Source organism: Petromyzon marinus, chromosome 83, assembly GCF_048934315.1.
Source record: "Petromyzon marinus isolate PM22_M1 ecotype Great Lakes invasive population chromosome 83, UKy_Petmar_22M1.pri1.0, whole genome shotgun sequence".
In the NCBI taxonomy this organism is placed as follows: Eukaryota; Metazoa; Chordata; class Hyperoartia; order Petromyzontiformes; family Petromyzontidae; genus Petromyzon; species Petromyzon marinus.
Window position 1 is genome coordinate 976,941 of NC_133748.1, and position 26,286 is coordinate 1,003,226.

Here is a 26,286-nt window from a genome sequence, read left to right on the forward strand (position 1 = left end):
CTCACCCACACACTCACTCACTCACCCACTCACTCACTCACTCACCCACTCACTCACTCACTCACCCACTCACTCACTCACCCACTCACCCACTCACTCACCCACTCACTCACTCACCTACTCACTCACCCAATCACTCACTCACTCACCCACTCACCCACTCACCCACTCACTCACTCATCCACTCACCCACTCACTCACTCATCCACTCACCCACTCACTCACCCACTCACTCACTCACCCAGCCACTCACTCACCCACCCACTCACCCACTCACTCACTCACCCACTCACTCACTCACTCACCCACTCACTCACCCACTCACCCACTCACTCACTCACTCACCCACTCACTCACTCACCCACTCACTCACTCACTCACCCACTCACTCACCCACCCACTCACTCACCCACTCACCCACTCACTCACTCACCCACCCACTCACCCTCACTCACTCACCCACTCACTCACTCACCCACTCACTCACCCCCTCACTCACCCACCCACTCACTCACCCACCCACCCACTCACTCACCCACCCACTCACTCACCCACCCACTCACTCACCCACTCACTCACTCACTCACCCACTCACTCACCCACCCACTCACTCACCCACCACTCACTCACCCACCCACTCACTCACCCACCACTCACCACCCACCCACCACCACTCACCCACTCACCCACCCACTCACTCACTCACCCAGCCACTCACCCACCCACTCACTCACTCACCCACTCACTCACTCACCCACTCACCCACTCACTCACCCACTCACTCACTCACCCACTCACCCACTCACCCACTCACTCACCCACTCACTCACTCACCCACTCACTCACCCACCCACTCACTCACTCACTCACCCACTCACTCACTCACTCACCCACTCACTCACCCACCCACTCACTCACCCACTCACCCACTCACTCACTCACCCACCCACTCACCTACTCACTCACTCACCCACTCACTCACTCACCCACTCACTCACCCCCTCACTCACCCACCCACTCACTCACCCACCCACCCACTCACTCACCCACCCACTCACTCACACCCACTCACTCACTCACTCACCCACTCACTCACCCACCCACTCACTCACTCACCCACCCACTCACTCACCCACCCACCCACTCACTCACCCACTCACTCACCCACCCACCCACTCACTCACTCACCCACTCACTCACCCACTCACCCACTCACCCACCCACTCACTCACTCACCCAGCCACTCACCCACCCACTCACTCACTCACCCACTCACTCACTCACCCACTCACCCACTCACTCACCCACTCACTCACTCACCCACTCACTCACTCACCCACTCACCCACTCACCCACTCACTCACTCACCCACCCACTCACTCACTCACTCACCCACTCACTCACCCACTCACTCACCCACTCACCGACCCACTCACGCACTCACTCACTCACTCACCCACTCACTCACCCACTCACCGACCCACTCACCCACTCACCCACTCACTCACCCACTCACTCACCCACTCACTCACCCACTCACCCACTCACCCACTCACTCACCCACTCACCCACTCACTCACCCACTCACCCACTCACTCACCCACTCAGTCACTCACTCACCCTCAAGATGTCTCCGCTGGGTGTCAACCGAAATAAATTTTCCGTCACCGATCCAGAAACCCTGAGGCTCTCCACACACCCAGACACAAAGACAAAGCTCCCCCAGGTAGCCTCACACGGGGCTGTAGGGGCAAGTGCTGATGGCCAGGTAAAGACAAAGCTCCCCCAGGTAGCCTCACACGGGGCTGTAGGGGCAAGTGCTGATCGCCAGGCAAAGACAAAGCTCCCCCAGGTAGCCTCACACGGGGCTGTAGGGGCAAGTGCTGATGGTCAGGTAAAGACAAAGCTCCCCCAGGTAGCCTCACACGGGCTGTAGGGGCAAGTGCTGATGGCCAGGTAAAGACAAAGCTCCCCCAGGTAGCCTCACACGGGGCTGTAGGGGCAAGTGCTGATGGCCAGGCAAAGACAAAGCTCCCCCAGGTAGCCTCACACGGGGCTGTAGGGGCAAGTGCTGATGGTCAGGTAAAGACAAAGCTTCCCAGGTAGCCTCACACGGGGCTGTGGGGGCAAGTGCTGATGGCCAGGTAAAGACAAAGTTCCCCCAGGTAGCCTCACACGGGGCTGTAGGGGCAAGTGTTGATGGCCAGGCAAAGACAAAGCTCCCCCAGGTAGCCTCACACGGGGCTGTAGGGGCAAGTGCTGATGGCCAGGTAAAGACAAAGCTCCCCCAGGTAGCCTCACACGGGGCTGTAGGGGCAAGTGCTGATGGCCAGGTAAAGACAAAGCTCCCCCAGGTAGCCTCACACGGGGCAGTAAGAACAAGATCTGATGGTCAGGTAAAGACAAAGCTCCCCCAGGTAGCCTCACACGGGATTGTAGGGGCAAGTGCTGATGGCCAGGCAACGACAAAGCTCCCCCAGGTAGCCTCACACGGGGCTGTGGGGGCAAGTGCTGATGGTCAGGTAAAGACAAAGCTCCCCCAGGTAGCCTCACACGGGGCTGTACGGGCAAGTGTTGATGGCCAGGGAAAGACAAAGCTCCCCCAGGTAGCCTCACACGGGGCTGTAGGGGCAAGTGCTGATGGCCAGGTAAAGACAAAGCTCCCCCAGGTAGCCTCACGCGGGGCTGTAGGGGCAAGTGCTGATGGCCAGGCAAAGACAAAGCTCCCCCAGGTAGCCTCACACGGGGCTGTAGGGGCAAGTGCTGATGGTCAGGTAAAGACAAAGCTTCCCCAGGTAGCCTCACACGGGGCTGTGGGGGCAAGTGCTGATGGCCAGGTAAAGACAAAGCTCCCCCAGGTAGCCTCACGCGGGGCTGTAGGGGCAAGTGCTGATGGCCAGGTAAAGACAAAGCTCCCCCAGGTAGCCTCACACGGGGCAGTAAGGGCATGTGTTGATGGCCAGGTAAAGACAAAGCTCCCCCAGGTAGCCTCACACGGGGTTGTAGGGGCAAGTGCTGATGGCCAGGTAAAGACAAAGCTCCCCCAGGTAGCCTCACACGGGGCTGTAGGGGCAAGTGCTGATGGCCAGGTAAAGACAAAGCTCCCCCAGGTAGCCTCACACGGGGCTGTAGGGGCAAGTGCTGATGGCCAGGCAAAGACAAAGCTTCCCCAGGTAGCCTCACACGGGGCTGTAGGGGCAGGTGCTGATGGGCAGGGAAAGACAAAGCTCCCCCAGGTAGCCTCACGCGGGTCTGTAGGGGCAAGTGCTGATGGCCAGGCAAAGACAAAGCTCCCCCAGGTAGCCTCACACGGGGCTGTAGGGGCAAGTGCTGATAGCCAGGTAAAGACAAAGCTCCCCCAGGTAGCCTCACGCGGGGCTGTAGGGGCAAGTGCTGATGGCCAGGCAAAGACAAAGCTCCCCCAGGTAGCCTCACACGGGGCTGTGGGGGCAAGTGTTGATGGTCAGGTAAAGACAAAGCTCCCCCAGGTAGCCTCACACGGGGCTGTAGGGGCAAGTGCTGATGGCCAGGCAAAGACAAAGCTCCCCCAGTTAGCCTCACACGGGGCTGTAGGGGCAAGTGCTGATGGCCAGGTAAAGACAAAGCTCCCCCAGGTAGCCTCACACGGGGCTGTAGGGGCAAGTGCTGATGGCCAGGCAAAGACAAAGCTTCCCCAGGTAGCCTCACACGGGGCTGTAGGGGCAGGTGCTGATGGGCAGGGAAAGACAAAGCTCCCCCAGGTAGCCTCACGCGGGGCTGTAGGGGCAAGTGCTGATGGCCAGGCAAAGACAAAGCTCCCCCAGGTAGCCTCACACGGGGCTGTGGGGGCAAGTGTTGATGGTCAGGTAAAGACAAAGCTCCCCCAGGTAGCCTCACACGGGGCTGTAGGGGCAAGTGCTGATGGCCAGGCAAAGACAAAGCTCCCCCAGGTAGCCTCACACGGGGCTGTAGGGGCAAGTGCTGATGACCAGGTAAAGACAAAGCTCCCCCAGGTAGCCTCACACGGGGCTGTAGTGGCAAGTGCTGATGACCAGGTAAAGACAAAGCTCCCCCAGGTAGCCTCTAACAGTGCTGTAGGGGCAAGTGCTGTTAGCAGCAGCAGCGTCTATGAAGGCTACCGGCACTGTGGCTACACACACAGAGGGGGTGGGTGGCTACCAGCACCACCACGCCCGGCCGCCTTTGTCTCCCTCAGTGCTAGCGACTTTGACTACTCCACCTCATGTAGATGATCATTGTGGTGAGTGTGGAAATGGGTGAGTGGGTGGGTGAGTGGGTGAGTGAGGGGGTGAGTTGGTGAGTGAGTGCGTGAGTGAGTGGGTGAGTAAGTGGGTGGGTGTGTGAGTTAGTGAGTTTGTGAGTGGGTGACTGAGTTAGTACGTGTGTGAGTGAGCGGGTGAGTGAGTGAGCCGGTGGGTGACTGCGTGAGTGAGCGGCTGAGTGAGTGAGTGGGTGACTGAGTGACTGAGTTATTGAGTGGGTGACTGAGTGGGTAGGTGGGTGACTGAATAAGTGAGTGGGAGGCTGAGTGAGTGAGTGGGTGACTGAGTGAGTGAGTGACTGAGTGAGTAGGTGGGTGACTGAGTGGGTGACTGATTGAGTGGGTGACTGAGTGAGTGAGTAGGTGGGTGACTGACTGAGTGAGTAGGTGGGTGACTGAATGAGTGAGTAGATGGGTGACTGAGTGAGTGGGTGACTGAGTGAGTGAGTAGGTGGGTGACTGACTGAGTGAGTAGGTGGGTGACTGACTGAGTGAGTGAGTGGGTGACTGAGTGAGTGAGTAGGTGGGTGACTGAGTGAGTGGGTGACTGAGTGAGTGAGTAGGTGGGTGACTGAGTGAGTGAGTAGGTGGGTGACTGAGTGAGTGGGTGACTGAGTGAGTGAGTAGGTGGGTGACTGAGTGAGTGAGTAGGTGGGTGACTGAGTGAGTGAGTGACTGAGTGAGTAGGTGGGTGACTGAGTGGGTGACTGAGTGAGTGGATGACTGACTGAGTGAGTAGGTGGGTGACTGAGTGAGTGAGTAGGTGGGTGACTGACTGATTGAGTAGGTGGGTGACTGAGTGAGTGTGTGGGTGACTGAGTGAGTAGGTGGGTGACTGAGTGAGTGGGTGACTGAGTGAGTGAGTAGGTGGGTGACTGACTGAGTGAGTGAGTTTGTGACTGATTGAGTGAGTAGGTGGGTGACTGAGTGAGTGAGTAGGTGGGTGACTGACTGAGTGAGTAGGTGGGTGACTGAGTGAGTGGATGACTGACTGAGTGAGTAGGTGGGTGACTGAGTGAGTGAGTAGGTGGGTGACTGACTGAGTGAGTAGGTGGGTGACTGAGTGAGTGAGTGACTGAGTGAGTAGGTGGGTGACTGAGTGGGTGACTGAGTGAGTAGGTGGGTGACTGACTGAGTGAGTAGGTGGGTGAGTGAGTGAGTGAGTAGGTGGGTGACTGAGTGGGTGACTGAGTGAGTAGGTGGGTGACTGACTGAGTGAGTAGGTGGGTGACTGAGTGAGTGAGTAGGTGGGTGACTGAGTGAGTGAGTAGGTGGGTGACTGAGTGAGTGGGTGACTGAGTGAGTGAGTAGGTGGGTGACTGAGTGAGTGAGTGACTGAGTGAGTAGGTGGGTGACTGAGTGAGTGAGTAGGTGGGTGACTGAGTGGGTGACTGAGTGAGTGGATGACTGACTGAGTGAGTAGGTGGGTGACTGAGTGAGTGAGTAGGTGGGTGACTGACTGATTGAGTAGGTGCGTGACTGAGTGAGTAGGTGGGTGACTGAGTGAGTGAGTAGGTGGGTGACTGACTGAGTGAGTGAGTTTGTGACTGATTGAGTGAGTAGGTGGGTGACTGAGTGAGTGAGTAGGTGGGTGACTGAGTGAGTGAGTAGGTGGGTGACTGTGTAAGTGGGTGACTGACTGAGTGAGTAGGTGGGTGACTGAGTGAGTGAGTAGGTGGGTGACTGACTGATTGAGTAGGTGGGTGACTGAGTGAGTGGGTGACTGACTGAGTGAGTAGGTGGGTGACTGAGTGAGTGAGTAGGTGGGTGACTGACTGAGTGAGTAGGTGGGTGACTGAGTGAGCGAGTGACTGAGTGAGTAGGTGGGTGACTGAGTGGGTGACTGAGTGAGTAGGTGGGTGACTGACTGAGTGAGTAGGTGGGTGAGTGAGTGAGTGAGTAGGTGGGTGACTGAGTGAGTGAGTAGGTGGGTGACTGAGTGAGTGAGTAGGTGGGTGACTGACTGAGTGAGTAGGTGGGTGACTGAGTGAGTGAGTAGGTGGGTGACTGAGTGGGTGACTGAGTGAGTGGGTGACTGAGTGAGTAGGTGGGTGACTGAGTGGGTGACTGAGTGAGTGGGTGACTGAGTGAGTAGGTGGGTGACTGAGTGAGTGGGTGACTGAGTGAGTGAGTAGGTGGGTGACTGACTGAGTGAGTAGGTGGGTGACTGAGTAGGTGGGTAACTGACTGAGTGAGTAGGTGGGTGACTGACTGAGTGAGTAGGTGGGTGACTGAGTGAGTGAGTAGGTGGGTGACTGACTGAGTGAGTAGGTGGGTGACTGAGTGAGTGAGTAGGTGGGTGACTGAGTGAGTGAGTAGGTGGGTGACTGAGTGGGTGACTGAGTGAGTGGGTGACTAAGTGAGTGAGTGGGTGAGTGAGTGAGTGAGTGACTGAGTGAGTAGGTGGGTGACTGAGTGGGTGACTGAGTGAGTAGGTGACTGAGTGAGTAGGTGGGTGACTGAGTGGGTGACTGAGTGAGTGGGTGACTGAGTGAGTGAGTAGGTGGGTGACTGACTGATTGAGTAGGTGGGTGACTGAGTGAGTGGGTGACTGACTGAGTGAGTAGGTGGGTGACTGACTGAGTGAGTAGGTGGGTGACTGACTGAGTGAGTAGGTGGGTGACTGAGTGAGTGAGTAGGTGGGTGACTGACTGAGTGAGTAGGTGGGTGACTGAGTGAGTGAGTAGGTGGGTGACTGACTGAGTGAGTAGGTGGGTGACTGAGTGAGTGAGTGAGTGACTGAGTGAGTAGGTGGGTGACTGAGTGGGTGACTGAGTGGGTGACTGAGTGAGTAGGTGGGTGACTGACTGAGTGAGTAGGTGGGTGAGTGAGTGAGTGAGTAGGTGGGTGACTGAGTGAGTGAGTAGGTGGGTGACTGAGTGAGTAGGTGACTGAGTGAGTGAGTAGGTGGGTGACTGAGTGAGTAGGTGGGTTACTGAGTGAGTGAGTAGGTGGGTGACTGACTGAGTGAGTAGGTGGGTGACTGACTGAGTGAGTAGGTGGGTGACTGAGTGAGTGAGTAGGTGGGTGACTGAGTGGGTGACTGAGTGAGTGGGTGACTGAGTGAGTAGGTGGGTGACTGACTGAGTGAGTAGGTAGGTGACTGAGTGAGTGAGTAGGTGGGTGACTGAGTGAGTAGGTGACTGAGTGAGTGAGTACGTGGGTGACTGAGTGAGTAGGTGGGTGACTGAGTGAGTGAGTAGGTGGGTGACTGACTGAGTGAGTAGGTGGGTGACTGACTGAGTGAGTAGGTGGGTGACTGAGTGAGTGAGTAGGTGGGTGACTGAGTGGGTGACTGAGTGAGTGGGTGACTGAGTGAGTGAGTAGATGGGTGACTGAGTGGGTGACTGAGTGAGTGAGTGACTAAGTGAGTGAGTCGGTGACTGAGTGAGTGAGTGACTGAGTGAGTGAGTAGGTGGGTGACTGAGTGAGTGAGTAGGTGGGTGACTGAGTGGGTGACTGAGTGAGTGGGTGACTGAGTGAGTAGGTGGGTGACTGAGTGGGTGACTGAGTGAGTGGGTGACTGAGTGAGTAGGTGGGTGACTGAGTGAGTGGGTGACTGAGTGAGTGAGTAAGTGGGTGACTGAGTAGGTGGGTGACTGACTGAGTGAGTAGGTGGGTGACTGACTGAGTGAGTAGGTGGGTGACTGAGTGAGTGGGTGACTGAGTGAGTGAGTAGGTGGGTGACTGAGTGGGTGACTGAGTGAGTGGGTGACTAAGTGAGTGAGTGGGTGACTGAGTGAGTAGGTGGGTGACTGAGTGGGTGACTGAGTGAGTAGGTGACTGAGTGAGTGAGTGACTGAGTGAGTAGGTGGGTGACTGAGTGGGTGACTGAGTGAGTGGGTGACTGAGTAGTTGGGTGACTGAGTGGATGGACCAGCGTTTACACGGAACTACTTTTTTTCTCGATGCAACGGGGGGTGCGGTTTTAGCGGAGGGATACAGAGGAATGTAAACACGCCCGTGAGTATAAATGGAGGTACTGAGGCTGTGAGTCGATTGTCACAGCTCTCATTCTCACCTTCGCAGCTTCCACACCCAGCTCAACTCTCAGCAGATATGGATGTAAGTTAGTGAGTGAGTGGGTGGGTGGGTGAGTGGGTGGGTGGGTGGGTGAGTGGGTGGGTGGGTGAGTGGGTGGGTGGGTGGGTGAGTGGGTGGGTGGGTGGGTGAGTGGGTGGGTGGGTGAGTAGGTGGGTGGGTGGGTGAGTAGGTGGGTGGGTGAGTAGGTGGGTGGGTGAGTAGGTGGGTGGGTGAGTGAGTGGGCGAGTGGGTGAGTGAGTGGGTGGGTGAGTGGGTAGGTGGGTGGGTGGGTGAGTGAGTGAGTGAGGGGGTGAGTGAGTTGGTGGTGAGTGAGTCGGTGGGTGAGTGGGTGAGTTAGTGGGTGAGTGGGTGGGTGAGTGGGTGAGTGGGTGGGTGAGTGAGTGGGTGAGTGAGTGGGTGGGTGGGTGAGTGGGTGAGTGGGTGGGTGGGTGAGTGGGTGAGTGAGTGGGTGAGTGAGTGGGTGAGTGGGTGGGTGGGTGAGTGGATGGGTGGGTGAGTGAGTGGGTGGTTGAGTGGTGGGGCTGCGGTTAGCACACTGCGCTATGAACCCGGCGACATCAGTTTGGCCGTGAGCGGGGAACTTGCCCCAACCGCCTGTTTCAGGATATACAGAGGGAGCTTATAGCGTGTCATTGAGTGGGTTCTGTGTTAGAGCAAATTAGTGAACTCAGCCACACACCCATCCACCCAGCCACTCACCCACTCAACCACCAACTCACCCACCCACCCACTCACCCACTCACCCACCCACCCACTCACCCACTCACTCACCCACCCACTCACCCACCCACCCACTCACCCACTCACCCACCCACCCACTCACCCACTCACCCACTCACTCACTCACCCACTCACCCACTCACCCACCCACTCACCCACTCGCCCACTCACTCACCCACCCACTCACTCCCCCACTCACCCACTCACCCACTCACTCACCCACCCACTCACCCACTCACTCACCCACTAACCCACCCACTCACCCACCCACTAACCCACCCACTAACCCACCCACTAACCCACCCACTAATCCACTCTCCCACCCCTTCGCCAGCTCTTCAAGGCTGCCAAGTCTCTTCCCATACCCGTGGATCAACTCACCTCGCTCTTCAAGTCCAAGGACAAGGTTCGTGGCCGACTGTCCTCGGCTTGGCAACGTGGAATTTCCTTGCCCTGTCTACCTGATTAATATCGCGGCCACTTCTGGGTCACGTGGTGGTGAGTCTGTGGGTCTCTGTGTGGTGGTGGTGGTGAGTCTATGGGTCTCTGTGTGGTGGTGAGTCTATGGGTCTCTGTGTGGTGATGAGTCTATGGGTCTCTGTGTGGTGATGATGAGTCTATGGGTCTCTGTGTGGTGGTGAGTCTATGGGTCTCTGTGTGGTGGTGAGTCTATGGGTCTCTGTGTGGTGGTGGTGAGTCTATGGGTCTCTGTGTGGTGGTGGTGAGTCTATGGGTCTCTGTGTGATGGTGAGTCTATGGGTCTCTGTGTGGTGGTGAGTCTATGGGTCTCTGTGTGGTGGTGAGTCTATGGGGCTCTGTGTGGTGGTGAGTCTATGGGTCTCTGTGTGGTGGTGAGTCTATGGGTCTCTGTGTGGTGATGAGTCTATGGGTCTCTGTGTGGTGGTGAATCTATGGGTCTCTGTGTGGTGGTGAGTCTATGGGTCTCTGTGTGGTGATGAGTCTATGGGTCTGTGTGTGGAGGTGAGTCTATGGGTCTCTGTGTGATGATGAGTCTATGGGTCTCTGTGTGGTGGTGAGTCTATGGGTCTCTGTGTGATGATGAGTCTATGGGTCTCTGTGTGGTGGTTAGTCTATGGGTCTCTGTGTGGTGATGAATCTATGTGTCTCTGTGTGGTGGTGAGTCTATGGGTCTCTGTGTGGTGGTGAGTCTATGGGTCTCTGTGTGGTGGTGATGAGTCTATGGGTCTCTGTGTAGTGGTGAGTCTATGGGTCTCTGTGTGGTGGTGAGTCTATGGGTCTCTGTGTGATGATGAGTCTATGGGTCTCTGTGTGGTGATAAGTCTATGGGTCTCTGTGTGGTGGTGATGAGTCTATGGGTCTCTGTGTGGTGGTGAGTCTATGGGTCTGTGTGTGGTGATGAGTCTATGGGTCTCTGTGTGGTGGTGAGTCTATGGGTCTCTGTGTGGTGATGAGTCTATGGGTCTCTGTGTGATGATGAGTCTATGGGTCTGTGTGTGATGATGAGTCTATGGGTCTCTGTGTGGTGGTGAGTCTATGGGTGTCTGTGTGTGGTGATGAGTCTATGGGTCTCTGCGTGGTCATGATGAGTCTATGGGTCTCTGTGTGGTCATGATGAGTCTATGGGTCTGTGTGTGGTGATGAGTCTATGGGTCTCTGTGTGGTGGTGGTGAGTCTATGGGTCTCTGTGTGATGGTGAGTCTATGGGTCTCTGTGTGGTGGTGAGTCTATGGGTCTCTGTGTGGTGGTGAGTCTATGGGGCTCTGTGTGGTGGTGAGTCTATGGGTCTCTGTGTGGTGGTGAGTCTATGGGTCTCTGTGTGGTGATGAGTCTATGGGTCTCTGTGTGGTGGTGAATCTATGGGTCTCTGTGTGGTGGTGAGTCTATGGGTCTCTGTGTGGTGATGAGTCTATGGGTCTGTGTGTGGAGGTGAGTCTATGGGTCTCTGTGTGATGATGAGTCTATGGGTCTCTGTGTGGTGGTGAGTCTATGGGTCTCTGTGTGATGATGAGTCTATGGGTCTCTGTGTGGTGGTTAGTCTATGGGTCTCTGTGTGGTGATGAATCTATGTGTCTCTGTGTGGTGGTGAGTCTATGGGTCTCTGTGTGGTGGTGAGTCTATGGGTCTCTGTGTGGTGGTGATGAGTCTATGGGTCTCTGTGTAGTGGTGAGTCTATGGGTCTCTGTGTGGTGGTGAGTCTATGGGTCTCTGTGTGATGATGAGTCTATGGGTCTCTGTGTGGTGATAAGTCTATGGGTCTCTGTGTGGTGGTGATGAGTCTATGGGTCTCTGTGTGGTGGTGAGTCTATGGGTCTGTGTGTGGTGATGAGTCTATGGGTCTCTGTGTGGTGGTGAGTCTATGGGTCTCTGTGTGGTGATGAGTCTATGGGTCTCTGTGTGATGATGAGTCTATGGGTCTGTGTGTGATGATGAGTCTATGGGTCTCTGTGTGGTGGTGAGTCTATGGGTGTCTGTGTGTGGTGATGAGTCTATGGGTCTCTGCGTGGTCATGATGAGTCTATGGGTCTCTGTGTGGTCATGATGAGTCTATGGGTCTGTGTGTGGTGATGAGTCTATGGGTCTCTGTGTGGTGGTGAGTCTATGGGTCTCTGTGTGGTGGTGAGTCTATGGGTCTCTGTGTGGTGGTGATGAGTCTATGGGGCTCTGTGTGGTGGTGAGTCTATGAGTCTCTGTATGGTGGTGAGTCTATGGGTCTCTGTGTGGTGGTGAGTCTATGGGCCTCTGTGTGGTGAGTCTATGGGTCTGTGTGGTGGTGATGAGTCTATGGGTCTCTGTGTGGTGGTGAGTCTATGGGTCTCTGTGTGGTGATGAGTCTATGGGTCTCTGTGTGGTGGTGATGAGTCTATGGGTCTTTGTGTGGTGGTGAGTCTATGGGTCTGTGTGTGGTGATGAGTCTATGGGTCTCTGTGTGGTGGTGAGTCTATGGGTCTCTGTGTGGTGATGAATCTATGAGTCTCTGTGTGGTGGTGAGTCTATGCGTCTCTGTGTGGTGGTGAGTCTATGGGTCTCTGTGTGGTGGTGAGTCTATGGGTCTCTGTGTGGTGGTGAGTCTATGGGTCTCTGTGTGGTGGTGAGTCTATGGGTCTCTGTATGGTGGTGAGTCTATGGGTCTCTGTGTGGTGGTGAGTCTATGGGTCTCTGTGTGGTGGTGAGTCTATGGGTCTCTGTGGGGTGGTGAGTCTATGGGTCTGTGTGTGATGATGAGTCTATGGGTCTCTGTGTGGTGGTGAGTCTATGGGTCTCTGTGTGGTGGTGAGTCTATGGGTCTCTGTGTGGTGGTGAGTCTATGGGTCTGTGTGTGATGATGAGTCTATGGGTCTGTGTGTGATGATGAGTCTATGGGTCTCTGTGTGGTGGTGAGTCTATGGGTCTCTGTGTGGTGGTGAGTCTATGGGTCTCTGTGTGGTGATGAGTCTATGGGTCTGTGTGTGATGATGAGTCTATGGGTCTCTGTGTGCTGGTGAGTCTATGGGTCTCTGTGTGGTGGTGAGTTTATGGGTCTCTGTGTGATGGTGAGTCTATGGGGTCTCTGTGTGGTGAATAATCTATGAGTCTCTGTGTGGTGGTTAGTCTATGGGTCTCTGTGTGGTGGTGAGTCTATGGGTCTCTGTGTGTGGTGATGAGTCTATGGGTCTCTGTGTGGTGGTGATGAGTCTATGGGTCTCTGTGTGATGATGAGTCTATGGGTCTCTGTGTGGTGGTGAGTCTATGGGTGTCTGTGTGTGGTGATGAGTCTATGGGTCTCTGTGTGGTCATGATGAGTCTATGGGTCTCTGTGTGGTCATGATGAGTCTATGGGTCTGTGTGTGGTGATGAGTCTATGGGTCTCTGTGTGGTGGTGAGTCTATGGGTCTCTGTGTGGTGGTGATGAGTCTATGGGGCTCTGTGTGGTGGTGAGTCTATGAGTCTCTGTATGGTGGTGAGTCTATGGGTCTCTGTGTGGTGGTGAGTCTATGGGCCTCTGTGTGGTGAGTCTATGGGTCTCTGTGTGGTGATGAGTCTATGGGTCTGTGTGGTGGTGATGAGTCTATGGGTCTCTGTGTGGTGGTGATGAGTTTATGGGTCTCTGTGTGGTGGTGAGTCTATGGGTCTCTGTGTGGTGATGAGTCTATGGGTCTCTGTGTGATGATGAGTCTATGGGTCTCTGTGTGGTGGTGAGTCTATGGGTCTCTGTGTGGTGGTGAGTCTATGGGTCTCTGTGTGGTGATGAGTCTATGGGTCTCTGTGTGGTGATGAGTCTATGGGTCTCTGTGTGGTGGTGAGTCTATGGGTCTCTGTGTGGTGGTGAGTCTATGGGTCTCTGTGTGGTGGTGAGTCTATGGGTCTCTGTGTGGTGATGAGTCTATGGGTCTCTGTGTGGTGATGAGTCTATGGGTCTCTGTGTGATGGTGAGTCTATGGGTCTCTGTGTGGTGGTGAGTCTATGGGTCTCTGTGTGGTGGTGATGAGTCTATGGGTCTCTGTGTGGTGGTGATGAGTCTATGGGTCTTTGTGTGGTGGTGATGAGCCTATGGGTCTCTGTGTGGTGGTGGTGAGTCTGTGGGTCTCTGTGTGGTGGTGATGAGTCTATGGGTCTCTGTGTGGTGGTGATGAGTCTATGGGTCTTTGTGTGGTGGTGATGAGTCTATGGGTCTCTGTGTGGTGGTGAGTCTATGGGTCTCTGTGTGGTGGTGAGTCTATGGGTCTCTGTGTCTGTGGTGAGTCTATGGGTCTCTGTGTGGTGGTGGTGGTGAGTCTATGGGTCTCTGTGTGGTGGTGAGTCTATGGGTCTCTGTGTGGTGGTGTCTATGGGTCTCTGTGTGGTGGTGATGAGTCTATGGGTCTCTGTGTGGTGGTGAGTCTATGGGTCTCTGTGTGGTGGTGAGTCTATGGGTCTCTGTGTCTGTGGTGAGTCTATTGGTCTCCGTGTGGTGTTGAGTCTATGGGTCTCTGTGTGGTGGTGATGAGTCTATGGGTCTCTGTGTGGTGATGAGTCTATGGGTCTCTGTGTGGTGGTGGTGAGTCTATGGGTCTCTGTGTGTAGTGATGAGTCTATGGGTCTCTGTGTGTGGTGATGAGTCTATGGGTCTCTGTGTGTGGTGATGAGTCTATGGGTCTCTGTGTGGTGGTGATGAGTCTATGGGTCTCTGTGTGTGGTGGTGAGTCTATGGGTCTCTGTGTGGTGGTGGTGAGTCTATGGGTCTCTGTGTGGTGATGAGTCTATGGGTCTCTGTGTGGTGGTGATGAGTCTATGGGTCTCTGTGTGTGGTGATGAGTCTATGGGTCTCTGTGTGGTGGTGGTGAGTCTATGGGTCTCTGTGTGTGGTGATGAGTCTATGGGTCTCTGTGTGGTGATGAGTCTATGGGTCTCTGTGTGGTGGTGGTGAGTCTATGGGTCTCTGTGTGGTGGTGAGTCTATGATTCTTTGTGTGGTGGTGAGTCTATGGGTCTCTGTGTGATGATGAGTCTATGGGTCTCTGTGTGGTGATGGTGAGTCTATGGGTCTCTGTGTGATGATGAGTCTATGGGTCTCTGTGTGGTGGTGGTGAGTCTATGGGTCTCTGTGTGTGGTGATGAGTCTATGGGTCTCTGTGTGATGGTGGTGAGTCTATGGGTCTCTGTGTGGTGATGGTGAGTCTATGGGTCTCTGTGTGTAGTGATGAGTCTATGGGTCTCTGTGTGTGGTGATGAGTCTATGGGTCTCTGTGTGTGGTGATGAGTCTATGGGTCTCTGTGTGGTGGTGATGAGTCTATGGGTCTCTGTGTGTGGTGGTGAGTCTATGGGTCTCTGTGTGGTGGTGGTGAGTCTATGGGTCTCTGTGTGGTGATGAGTCTATGGGTCTCTGTGTGGTGGTGATGAGTCTATGGGTCTCTGTGTGTGGTGATGAGTCTATGGGTCTCTGTGTGGTGGTGGTGAGTCTATGGGTCTCTGTGTGTGGTGATGAGTCTATGGGTCTCTGTGTGGTGATGAGTCTATGGGTCTCTGTGTGGTGGTGGTGAGTCTATGGGTCTCTGTGTGGTGGTGAGTCTATGATTCTTTGTGTGGTGGTGAGTCTATGGGTCTCTGTGTGATGATGAGTCTATGGGTCTCTGTGTGGTGATGGTGAGTCTATGGGTCTCTGTGTGATGATGAGTCTATGGGTCTCTGTGTGGTGGTGGTGAGTCTATGGGTCTCTGTGTGTGGTGATGAGTCTATGGGTCTCTGTGTGATGGTGGTGAGTCTATGGGTTTCTGTGTGGTGATGAGTCGATGGGTCTCTGTCTGGTCTCCCTACAGGACGGCTCTGGTTTCCTCAGCGTGGAGACCATCAAGGGCATCCTCGCCTCCCTCAACATCGACAGCAGCCTCCTGCAGAAGTTCATTTCCTCGCCAGGGAAAGTGAACGATGGAAACGTCAACTACGGAGGTTCACAAACTCACTCATCCACCCACTCACTCATCCACTCACTCACTCACTCACCCACTCACCCACTCACTCACTCACCTGCTCACTCACACACTCACTCACTCAACCACTCAGTCATCCACCCACTCACTCATCCACTCACTCACTCACCCACTCACCCACTCACTCACTCACTCACTCACCCGCTCACTCACCCACTCACTCACTCACCCGCTCACTCACCCACTCACTCACCCACTCACTCACCCACTCACTCACTCACTCACCCACTCACTCACTCACACACTCACTCACCCACTCACTCACTCACACACTCACTCACTCACCCACTCACTCACTCACCCACTCACTCACCCACTCACTCACACACTCACTCACTCACTCACCCACTCACCCACCCACTCACCCACTCACTCACCCACTCAGTCACTCACTCACCCACTCACTCACTCACCCACTCACTCACCAACCCACTCACTCACTCACCCACTCACTCACTCACTCACCCACTCACTCACCCACCCACTCACTCACTCACCCACTCATTCACCCACTCACTCATTCACTCCTCCACTTACTCACCCACCCATTCACAGTGCATATTTGATGGCTGATGATGGTACTATAGCTGATGATGTTGCAGCTAATTATACTTTAGCTGATGATGATGATACTGCAGCTGATGATGTTGTAGCTGATGATGATAACGTCTGTTTTTCAGAATTCCTGAACTTTCTGAAGAAGTAAAGAACTTCCTCATCCACCCACGCACTCACTCACTCACCAACCCACCCACCCATCCACTCACCCACTCATTCACTCACCCACTCACCCACTCACCCACCCACTCACCCACTCACCCACCCACTCACCCACCCACCCACCCACTCACCCACCCACGCACTCACTCACTCACCAACCCACCCACCCATCCACTCACCCACTCATTCACTCACCCACTCACCCACTCACCCACCCACTCACTCACCCACTCACCCACCCACTCACCCACTCACCCACCCACTCACCCACTCACCCACCCACTCACCCACCCACTCACTCACCCACCCACGCACCCACCCACGCACCCACCCACCCACGCACCCACCCACGCACCCACCCACTCACTCACCCACCCACCCACGCACCCACCCACACACCCACCCACTCTGTATGTTTAGCGGCTTTAGTAAATCCCGAGATGCGCGAGTGGAGAGTAGCCCACGTGGCTGCCGTACCAGTCTGACCTCCATCCACTAGGGGGCGGTACGAGCGAGGGCCACGCCCCCCCACAATTACGCGCTGCTGTGGGCGTGACGAAACAGCGTGACCACGCCCCTCTAGCTCACAGAGGCAACGCACGGAATCAAAACTAATCGCAAAGTAGTTGCTGCAGGCCGCGCCATCGCCTCCTTCCTGCTGCCAAACGATCTGCAACTAGCCGGTTCTCTGCGAGTGTGTCTCTGTGTGTCTCTGTGTCTCTGTGTGTGTGTTCAAAATAAACGTGGAATTGGCAACTCCATCCGCGGTGGACGTCTGCGTGTTTGGTTCGTGTGGGTGGGTGAGTGAGTGGGTGGGTGAGTGAGTGGGTGAGTGAGTGGGTGAGTGAGTGAGTGGGTGGGTGAGTGGGTGGGTGAGTGGGTGGGTGGGTGAGTGGGTGAGTGAGTGAGTTGGTAGGTGGGTGAGTGGGTGGGTGGGTGAGTGAGTGGGTGAGTGGGTGGGTGAGTGGGTGGGTGGGTGGATGTTTGAGTGGGTGAGTGGGTGGGTGGGTGGATGTTTGAGTGGGTGGGTGAGTGGGTGAGTGGGTGGGTGGGTGAGTGAGTGGGTGAGTGAGTGGGTGAGTGGGAGAGTGAGTGGGTGGGTGGGTGAGTGAGTGGGTGAGTGGGTGGGTGGGTGGGCGAGTGGGTGAGTGGGTGGGCGAGTGGGTGGGTGGGTGGGCGAGTGAGTGGGTGGGTGGGCGAGTGAGTGGGTGGGTGGGTGAGTGGGTGGGTGAGTGGGTGAGTGGGTGGGTGAGTGGGTGGGTGAGTGAGTGGGTGGGTGGGTGAGTGAGTGAGTGGGTGGGTGGGTGAGTGGGTGAGTGGGTGGGTGGGTGAGTGGGTGGGTGTGTGAATGGGTGGGTGAGTGGGTGGGTGGGTGGGTGGGTGAGTGGGTGGGTGGGTGGGTGAGTGGGTGGGTGAGTGGGTGGGTGGGTGAGTGGGTGAGTGAGTGAGTGGGTAGGTGGGTGAGTGGGTGGGTGGGTGGGTGAGTGAGTGAATGAGTGGGTGAGTGGGTAGGTGGGTAAGTGGGTGGGTGGGTGAGTGGGTGGGTGAGTGGGTAGGTGAGTGGGTGGGTGAGTGGGTGGGTGGGTGAGTGGGTGGGTGAGTGGGTGAGTGAGTGAGTGGGTAGGTGGGTGAGTGGGTGGGTGAGTGAGTGGGTGAGTGGGTGAGTGAGTGAGTGGGTGGGTGAGTGGGTGGGTGAGTGGGTGGGTGGGTGAGTGGGTGAGTGAGTGAGTTGGTAGGTGGGTGAGTGGGTGGGTGGGTGAGTGAGTGGGTGAGTGGGTGGGTGAGTGGGTGGGTGGGTGGATGTTTGAGTGGGTGAGTGGGTGGGTGGGTGGATGTTTGAGTGGGTGGGTGAGTGGGTGAGTGGGTGGGTGGGTGAGTGAGTGGGTGAGTGAGTGGGTGAGTGGGAGAGTGAGTGGGTGGGTGGGTGAGTGAGTGGGTGAGTGGGTGGGTGGGTGGGCGAGTGGGTGAGTGGGTGGGCGAGTGGGTGGGTGGGTGGGCGAGTGAGTGGGTGGGTGGGCGAGTGAGTGGGTGGGTGGGTGAGTGGGTGGGTGAGTGGGTGAGTGGGTGGGTGAGTGGGTGGGTGAGTGAGTGGGTGGGTGGGTGAGTGAGTGAGTGGGTGGGTGGGTGAGTGGGTGAGTGGGTGGGTGGGTGAGTGGGTGGGTGTGTGAATCGGTGGGTGAGTGGGTGGGTGGGTGGGTGGGTGAGTGGGTGGGTGAGTGGGTGGGTGGGTGAGTGGGTGAGTGAGTGAGTGGGTAGGTGGGTGAGTGGGTGGGTGGGTGGGTGAGTGAGTGAATGAGTGGGTGAGTGGGTAGGTGGGTAAGTGGGTGGGTGGGTGAGTGGGTGGGTGAGTGGGTAGGTGAGTGGGTGGGTGAGTGGGTGGGTGGGTGAGTGGGTGGGTGAGTGGGTGAGTGAGTGAGTGGGTAGGTGGGTGAGTGGGTGGGTGGGTGAGTGAGTGAGTGGGTGAGTGGGTGGGTGGGTGAGTGGGTGGGTGAGTGGGTGGGTGAGTGGGTGGGTGGGTGAGTGGGTGGGTGAGTAAGTGGGTGTGTGGGTGGGTGTGTGGTTGTGTGGGTGGGTGGGTGTGTGGGTGGGTGGGTGGGTGAGTGAGTGAGTGGGTGGGTGGGTGGGTGAGTGAGTGGGTGGGTGGGTGGGTGAGTGGGTGAGTGGGTGAGTGAGTGGGTGAGTGGATGAGTGTGTGGGTGAGAGAGTGAGTGAACGAGTGGGTGAGTGGGTGAGTGAGTGGGTGAGTGGGTGAGTGAGTGGGTGAGTGGGTGAGTGAGTGGGTAGGTGAGTGAGTGGGTGACCAAGCGGATGAATGTGTGGGTGAGTGAGCGGATAAGCGAGTTGGTGAGTCAGTGAGTGGTTGAGTGAGTGGATTAGTGTGTGGGGGAGTCAGTGGGTGAGTCAGTGGGCGAATAAGTGGGTGAGTGGGTGAGCGAGCGGGTGGATGAGCGAGCGGGTGGGTGAGTAAGTGGGTGAGTGGGTGAGCGAGCGGGTGGGTGAGTAAGTGGGGGAGTGTGTGAGCGAGCGGGTGGGTGAGTAAGTGGGTGAGTGGGTGAGCGAGCGGGTGGGTGAGTAAGTGGGTGAGTGGGTGAGCGAGCGGGTGGGTGAGTAAGTGGGTGAGTGGGTGAGTGAGTGGGTGGATTTCTCCATCTTCTTGCGATTTCGTGCTTTCGGCTATAGACACCCAAACACAGCAGACACACACAGAGACAGCTGCCACTGGGGGTGCCCCCTATCGGCTCTAGACACCCACAAAAAGTGGTAGTCTATAGTACAATGTTAGTGGTAGTCTATAGCACAATGTTAGTGGTAGTCTATAGTACAATGTTAGTGGTAGTCTATAGTACAATGTTAGTGGTAGTCTATAGTACAATGTTAGTGGTAGTCTATAGTACAATGTTAGTGGTAGTCTATAGTACAATGTTAGTGGTTGTCTATAGTACAATGTTAGTGGTAGTCTATAGTACAATGTTAGTAGTAGTCTATAGTACAATGTTAGTAGTAGTCTATAGTACAATGTTAGTGGTAACCTATAGTACAATGTTAGTGGTAGTCTATAGTACAATGTTAGTGGTTGTCTATAGTACAATGTTAGTGGTAGTCTATAGTACAATGTTAGTGGTAGTCTATAGTACAATGTTAGTAGTCTATAGTACAATGTTAGTGGTAGTCTATAGTACAATGTTAGTGGTAGTCTATAGCACAATGTTAGTGGTTGTCTATGGTACAATGTTAGTAGTAGTCTATAGTACAATGTTAGTGGTAGTCTATAGTACAATGTTAGTGGTAGTCTATAGTACAATGTTAGTGGTAGTCTATAGCACAATGTTAGTGGTTGTCTATAGTACAATGTTAGTAGTAGTCTATAGTACAATGTTAGTGGTAGTCTATAGTACAATGTTAGTGGTAGTCTATAGTACAATGTTAGTGGTAGTCTATAGTACAATGTTAGTAATTGTCTATAGTACAATGTTAGTGGTAGTCTATAGTACAATGTTAGTAGTAGTCTATAGTACATTGTTAGTGGTAGTCTATAGTACAATGTTAGTAGTAGTCTATAGTACAATGTTAGTGGTAGTCTATACTACAATGTTAGTGGTAGTCTATAGCACAATGTTAGTGGTTGTCTATAGTACAATGTTAGTAGTCTATAGTACAATGTTAGTGGTAGTCTATAGTACAATGTTAGTGGTAGTCTATAGTACAATGTTAGTGGTAGTCTATAGTACAATGTTAGTGGTAGTCTATAGCACAATGTTAGTGGTTGTCTATAGTACAATGTTAGTGGTAGTCTATAGTACAATGTTAGTGGTAGTCTATAGTACAATGTTAGTGGTAGTCTATAGTACAATGTTAGTGGTAGTCTATAGTACAATGTTAGTGGTAGTCTATAGTACAATGTTAGTGGTAGTCTATAGTACAATGTTAGTGGTAGTCTATAGTACAATGTTAGTAGTCTATAGTACAATGTTAGTGGTAGTCTATAGTACAATGTTAGTGGTAGTCTATAGTACAATGTTAGTGGTAGTCTATAGTACAATGTTAGTAGTAGTCTATAGTACATTGTTAGTGGTAGTCTATAGTACAATGTTAGTAGTAGTCTATAGTACAATGTTAGTGGTAGTCTAGAGTACAATGTTAGTGGTAGTCTATAGTACAATGTTAGTGGTAGTCTATAGTACAATGTTAGTGGTAGTTTATAGTACAATGTTAGTGGTAGTCTATAGTACAATGTTAGTGGTAGTCTATAGTACAATGTTAGTAGTCTATAGTACAATGTTAGTGGTAGTCTATAGTACAATGTTAGTAGTCTATAGTACAATGTTAGTGGTAGTCTATAGTACAATGTTAGTGGTAGTCTATAGGACAATGTTAGTGGTAGTCTATAGTACAATGTTAGTAGTAGTCTATAATACAATGTGATAGTCTATAGTACAATGTTAGTAGTCTATAGTACAATGTTAGTGGTAGTCTATAGTACAATGTTAGTAGTCTATAGTACAATGTTAGTGGTAGTCTATAGTACAATGTTAGTGGTAGTCTATAGTACAATGTTACTGGTAGTCTATAGTCCAATGTTGGTAGTAGTCTATAGTACAATGTGAGTAGTCTATAGTACAATGTTAGTGGTAGTCTATAGTACAATGTTAGTGGTAGTCTATAGTACAATGTTAGTGGTAGTCTATAGTACAATGTTAGTGGTAGTCTATAGTACAATGTTAGTGGTAGTCTATAGTACAATGTTAGTGGTAGTCTATAGTACAATGTTAGTGGTAGTCTATAGTACAATGTTAGTGGTAGTCTATAGTACAATGTTAGTGGTAGTATATAGTACAATGTTAGTGGTAGTCTATAGTACAATGTTAGTGGTAGTCTGTAGTACAATGTTAGTGGTAGTCTATAGTACAATGTTAGTGGTAGTCTATAGTACAATGTTAGTGGTAGTCTATAGTACAATGTTAGTGGTAGTCTATAGTACAATGTTAGTGGTAGTCTATAGTACAATGTTAGTGGTAGTCTATAGTACAATGTTAGTGGTAGTCTATAGTACAATGTTAGTGGTAGTCTAGAGTACAATGTTAGTGGTAGTCTATAGTACAATGTTAGTGGTAGTCTATAGTACAATGTTAGTGGTAGTCTATACTACAATGTTAGTGGTAGTCTATAGTACAATGTTAGTGGTAGTCTACAGTACAATGTTAGTGGTAGTCTATAGTACAATGTTAGTAGTCTATAGTACAATGTTAGTAGTCTATAGTACAATGTTAGTGGTAGTCTATAGTACAATGTTAGTGGTAGTCTATAGCACAATGTTAGTGGTAGTCTATAGTACAATGTTAGTGCATGGGGTAATGCCACCACCAACGAATACGTTTGTTGGTTTGGCATTGGTTTTGCTTGTTGTAGTACAGAGTTAGACTGATGGCCTTAATCTAAGTTGTCTTGTGGTTGTTGTTGTTATAGTACGGAGTTAGACTGATGGCCTTAATCTAAGTTGTCTTGTGGTTGTGGTTGTAGTACGGAGTTAGACTGATGGCCTTAATCTAAGTTGTCTTGTGGTTGTTGTTGTTGTAGTACGGAGTTAGACTGATGGCCTTAATCTAAGTTGTCTTGTGGTTGTGGTTGTAGTACGGAGTTAGACTGATGGCCTTAATCTAAGTTGTCTTGTGGTTGTTGTTGTTAACTCACAAACTGATGGCCTTAATCTAAGTTGTCTTGTGGTTGTTGTTGTAGTACGGAGTTAGACTGATGGCCTTAATCTAAGTTGTCTTGTTGTGGTTGTTGTTGTAGTACGCAGTTAGACTGATGGTTTAATCTAAGTTGTCTTGTGGTTGTTGTTGTAGTACGGAGTTAGACTGATGGCCTCAATCTAAGTTGTCTTTTTGTAGTACGGAGCTAGACTGATGGCCTTAATCTAAGTTGTCTTGTGGTTGTTGTTGTAGTACGGAGTTAGACTGATAGCCTTAATCTAAGTTGTCTTGTGGTTGTAGTAAGGAGTTAGACTAATGGCCTTAATCTAAGTTGTCTTGTGGTGGTTGTTGTAGTACGGAGTTAGACTGATAGCCTTAATCTAAGTTGTCTTGTGGTTGTAGTAAGGAGTTAGACTAATGGCCTTCATCTAAGTTGTCTTGTGGTTGTTGTTGTACGGAGTTAGACTGATGGCCTTAATCTAAGTTGTCTTGTTGTAGTACGGAGTTAGACTGATGACCTTCATCTAAGTTGTCTTGTGGTTGTTGTTGTAGTACGGAGTTAGACTGATGGCCTTATTCTAAGTTGTCTTGTGGTTGTTGCTGTAGTAGTACAGAGTGAGACTGATGGCCTTAATCTAAGTTGTCTTGTGGTTGTGGTTGTTGTTGTACGGAGTTAGACTGATGGCCTTAATCTAAGTTGTATTGTGGTTGTTGTTGTTGTAGTACGGAGTTAGACTGAGGGCCTTAATCTAAGTTGTCTTGTGGTTGTTGTTGTTGTTGTAATACGGAGTTAGACTGATGGCCTTAATCTAAGTTGTCTTGTTGTGGTTGTTGTAGTATGGAGTTAGACTGATGGCCTTAATCTAAGTTGTCTTGTGGTGGTTGTTGTTGTAGTACGGAGTTAGACTGATGGCCTTAATCTAAGTTGTCTTGTGGTTGTTGTTGTAGTACGGAGTTAGACTGATGGCCTTAATCTAAGTTGTCTTGTGGTTGTTGTTGTTGTTGTAGTACGGAGTTAGACTGATGGCCTTAATCTAAGTTGTCTTGTGGTGGTTATTGTAGTAGTACGGAGTTAGACTGACGGCCTTGATCTAAGTTGTCTTGTGGTATTGTTGTTGTAGTACGGAGTTAGACTGATGGCCTTAATCCAAGTCGTCTTGTTGCTGTTGTAGTACGGAGTTAGACTGACGGCCTTAATCTAAGTTGTCTTGTTGGTGTAGTACGGAGTTAGACTGATGGCCTTAATCTAAGTTGTCTTGTGGTGGTTGTTGTAGTACGGAGTTAGACTGATGGCCTTAATCTAAGTTGTCTTGTGGTTGTTGTTGTAGTACGGAGTTAGACTGATGGCCTTAATCTAAGTTGTCTTGTGGTGGTTGTTGTAGTACGGAGTTAGACTGATGGCCTTAATCTAAGTTGTCTTGTGGTTGTTGCTGTAGTAGTACAGAGTTAGACTGATGGCCTTAATCTAAGTTGTCTTGTGGTTGTTGTTGTTGTAGTACGGAGTTAGACTGATGGCCTTAATCTAAGTTGTCTTGTGGTTGTGGTTGTTGTAGTACGGAGTTAGACTGATGGCCTTAATCTAAGTTGTCTTGTGGTTGTTGCTGTAGTAGTACAGAGTTAGACTGATGGCCTTAATCTAAGTTGTCTTGTGGTTGTCGTTGTTGTAGTACGGAGTTAGACTGATGGCCTTAATCTAAGTTGTCTTGTGGTTGTGGTTGTTGTAGTACGGAGTTAGACTGATGGCCTTAATCTAAGTTGTCTTGTGGTTGTTGTTGTTGTAGTACGGAGTTAGACTGACGGCCTTAATCTAAGTTGTCTTGTGGTTGTTGTTGTAGTACAGAGTTAGACTGATGGCCTTAATCTAAGTTGTCTTGTGGTGGTTGTAATTGTTGTAGTACGGAGTTAGACTGATGGCCTTAATCTAAGTTGTCTTGTGGTTGTTGTAGTACGGAGTTAGACTGATGGCCTTAATCTAAGTTGTCTTGTGGTTATTGTTGTTGTTGTAGTACGGAGTTAGACTGATGGCCTTAATATAAGTTGTCTTGTGGTTGTTGTAGTACGGAGTTAGACTGATGGCCTTAATCTAAGTTGTCTTGTTGCTGTTGTAGTACGGAGTTAGACTGATGGCCTTAATCTAAGTTGTCTTGTTGTGGTGGTTGTTGTAGTACGGAGTTAGACTGATGGCCTTAATCTAAGTTGTCTTGTTGTTGTAATACGGAGTTAGACTGATGACCTTAATCTAAGTTGTCTTGTGGTTGTTGTTGTAGTACAGAGTTAGACTGATGGCCTTCATCTAAGTTGTCTTGTGGTTGTTGTTGTAGTACGGAGTTAGACTGATGGCCTTAATCTAAGTTGTCTTGTTGTTGTAGTACGGAGTTAGACTGATGGTCTTAATCTAAGTTGTCTTGTTGTTGTGGTTGTTGTAGTACGGAGTTAGACTGATGGCCTTAATCTAAGTTGTCTTGTTGTGGTTGTTGTTGTAGTACGGAGTTAGACTGATGGCGTTAATCTAAGTTGTCTTGTTGTGGTTGTTGTTGTAGTACGGAGTTAGACTGATGGCCTTAATCTAAGTTGTCTTGTTGTTGTTGTAGTACGGAGTTAGACTGATGGCCTTAATCTAAGTTGTCTTGTGGTTGCAGTTGTTGTAGTATGGAGTTAGACTGATTGCCTTAATCTAAGTTGTCTTGTGCTTGTGGTTGTTGTAGTACGGAATTAGACTGACGGCCTTAAATCTAAGTGTCTTGTGGTTGTTGTAGTACGGAGTTAGACTGATGGCCTTAATCTAAGTTGTCTTGTGGTTGTTGTAGTATGGAGTTAGACTGACGGCCTTAATCTAAGTTGTCTTGTGGTTGTAGTACGGAGTTAGACTGATGGCCTTAATCTAAGTTGTCTTGTGGTTGTTGTAGTACGGAGTTAGACTGATGGCCTTAATCTAAGTTGTCTTGTGGTTGTTGTAGTACGGAGTTAGACTGATGGCCTTAATCTAAGTTGTCTTGTGGTTGCAGTTCTTGTAGTATGGAGTTAGACTGACGCCCTTAATCTAAGTTGTCTTGTGGTTGTTGTAGTACGGAGTTAGACTGATGGCCTTAATCTAAGTTGTCTTGTGGTTGTGGTTGTTGTAGTATGGAGTTAGACTGACGGCCTTAATCTAAGTTGTCTTGTGGTTGTAGTACGGAGTTAGACTGATGGCCTTAATCTAAGTTGTCTTGTGGTTGTTGTAGTACGGAGTTAGACTGATGGCCTTAATCTAAGTTGTCTTGTGGTTGCAGTTGTAGTATGGAGTTAGACTGACGGCCTTAATCTAAGTTGTCTTGTGGTTGTAGTACGGAGTTAGACTGATGGCCTTAATCTAAGTTGTCTTGTGGTTGTTGTTGTAGTACGGAGTTAGACTGATGGCCTTAATCTAAGTTGTCTTGTGGTTGTAGTTGTTGTAGTACGGAGTTAAACTGGTGGCCTTAATCTAAGTTGTCTTGTTGTGGTTGTTGTAGTACGGAGTTAGACTGATGGCCTTAATCTAAGTTGTCTTGTGGTTGTAGTACGGAGTTAGACTGATGGCCTTAATCTAAGTTGTCTTGTGGTTGTGGTAGTACGGAGTTAGACTGATAGCCTCAATCTAAGTTGTCTTGTGGTTGTGGTAGTACGGAGTTAGACTGATGGCCTTAATCTAAGTTGTCTTGTGGTTGTGGTAGTACGGAGTTAGACTGATGGCCTTAATCTAAGTTGTCTTGTGGTTGTTGATTCGCATCCCACTGGGATTATTGCACGTAGCGTTGGTGTACGGCGCTTTTTTCAGGAATATTTTGCTGTTTTTTTACATGGATTTGCTGTTTTGCACTCACTCACCCACCCACTCACTCACCCACCCACCCACTCACCCACCCACTCCACTCACCCACCCACCCACTCACTCACCCACCGACCAACT

General features: G+C 51.4%; 1 protein-coding gene across 1 annotated transcript; it reads left to right on the forward strand.

The window, feature by feature from the left end:
• Positions 1-8,218: 8,218 nt before the first annotated feature.
• Positions 8,219-16,931, forward strand: LOC116936816 (uncharacterized). The gene is made up of 4 exons (XM_032943968.2): positions 8,219-8,326; positions 9,360-9,431; positions 15,280-15,409; positions 16,131-16,931. The coding sequence occupies exons 1-4, from the start codon at positions 8,321-8,323 to the stop codon at positions 16,154-16,156; spliced, it is 234 nt and encodes a 77-aa protein (XP_032799859.1). The 5' UTR covers positions 8,219-8,320; the 3' UTR covers positions 16,157-16,931.
• Positions 16,932-26,286: the final 9,355 nt, after the last annotated feature.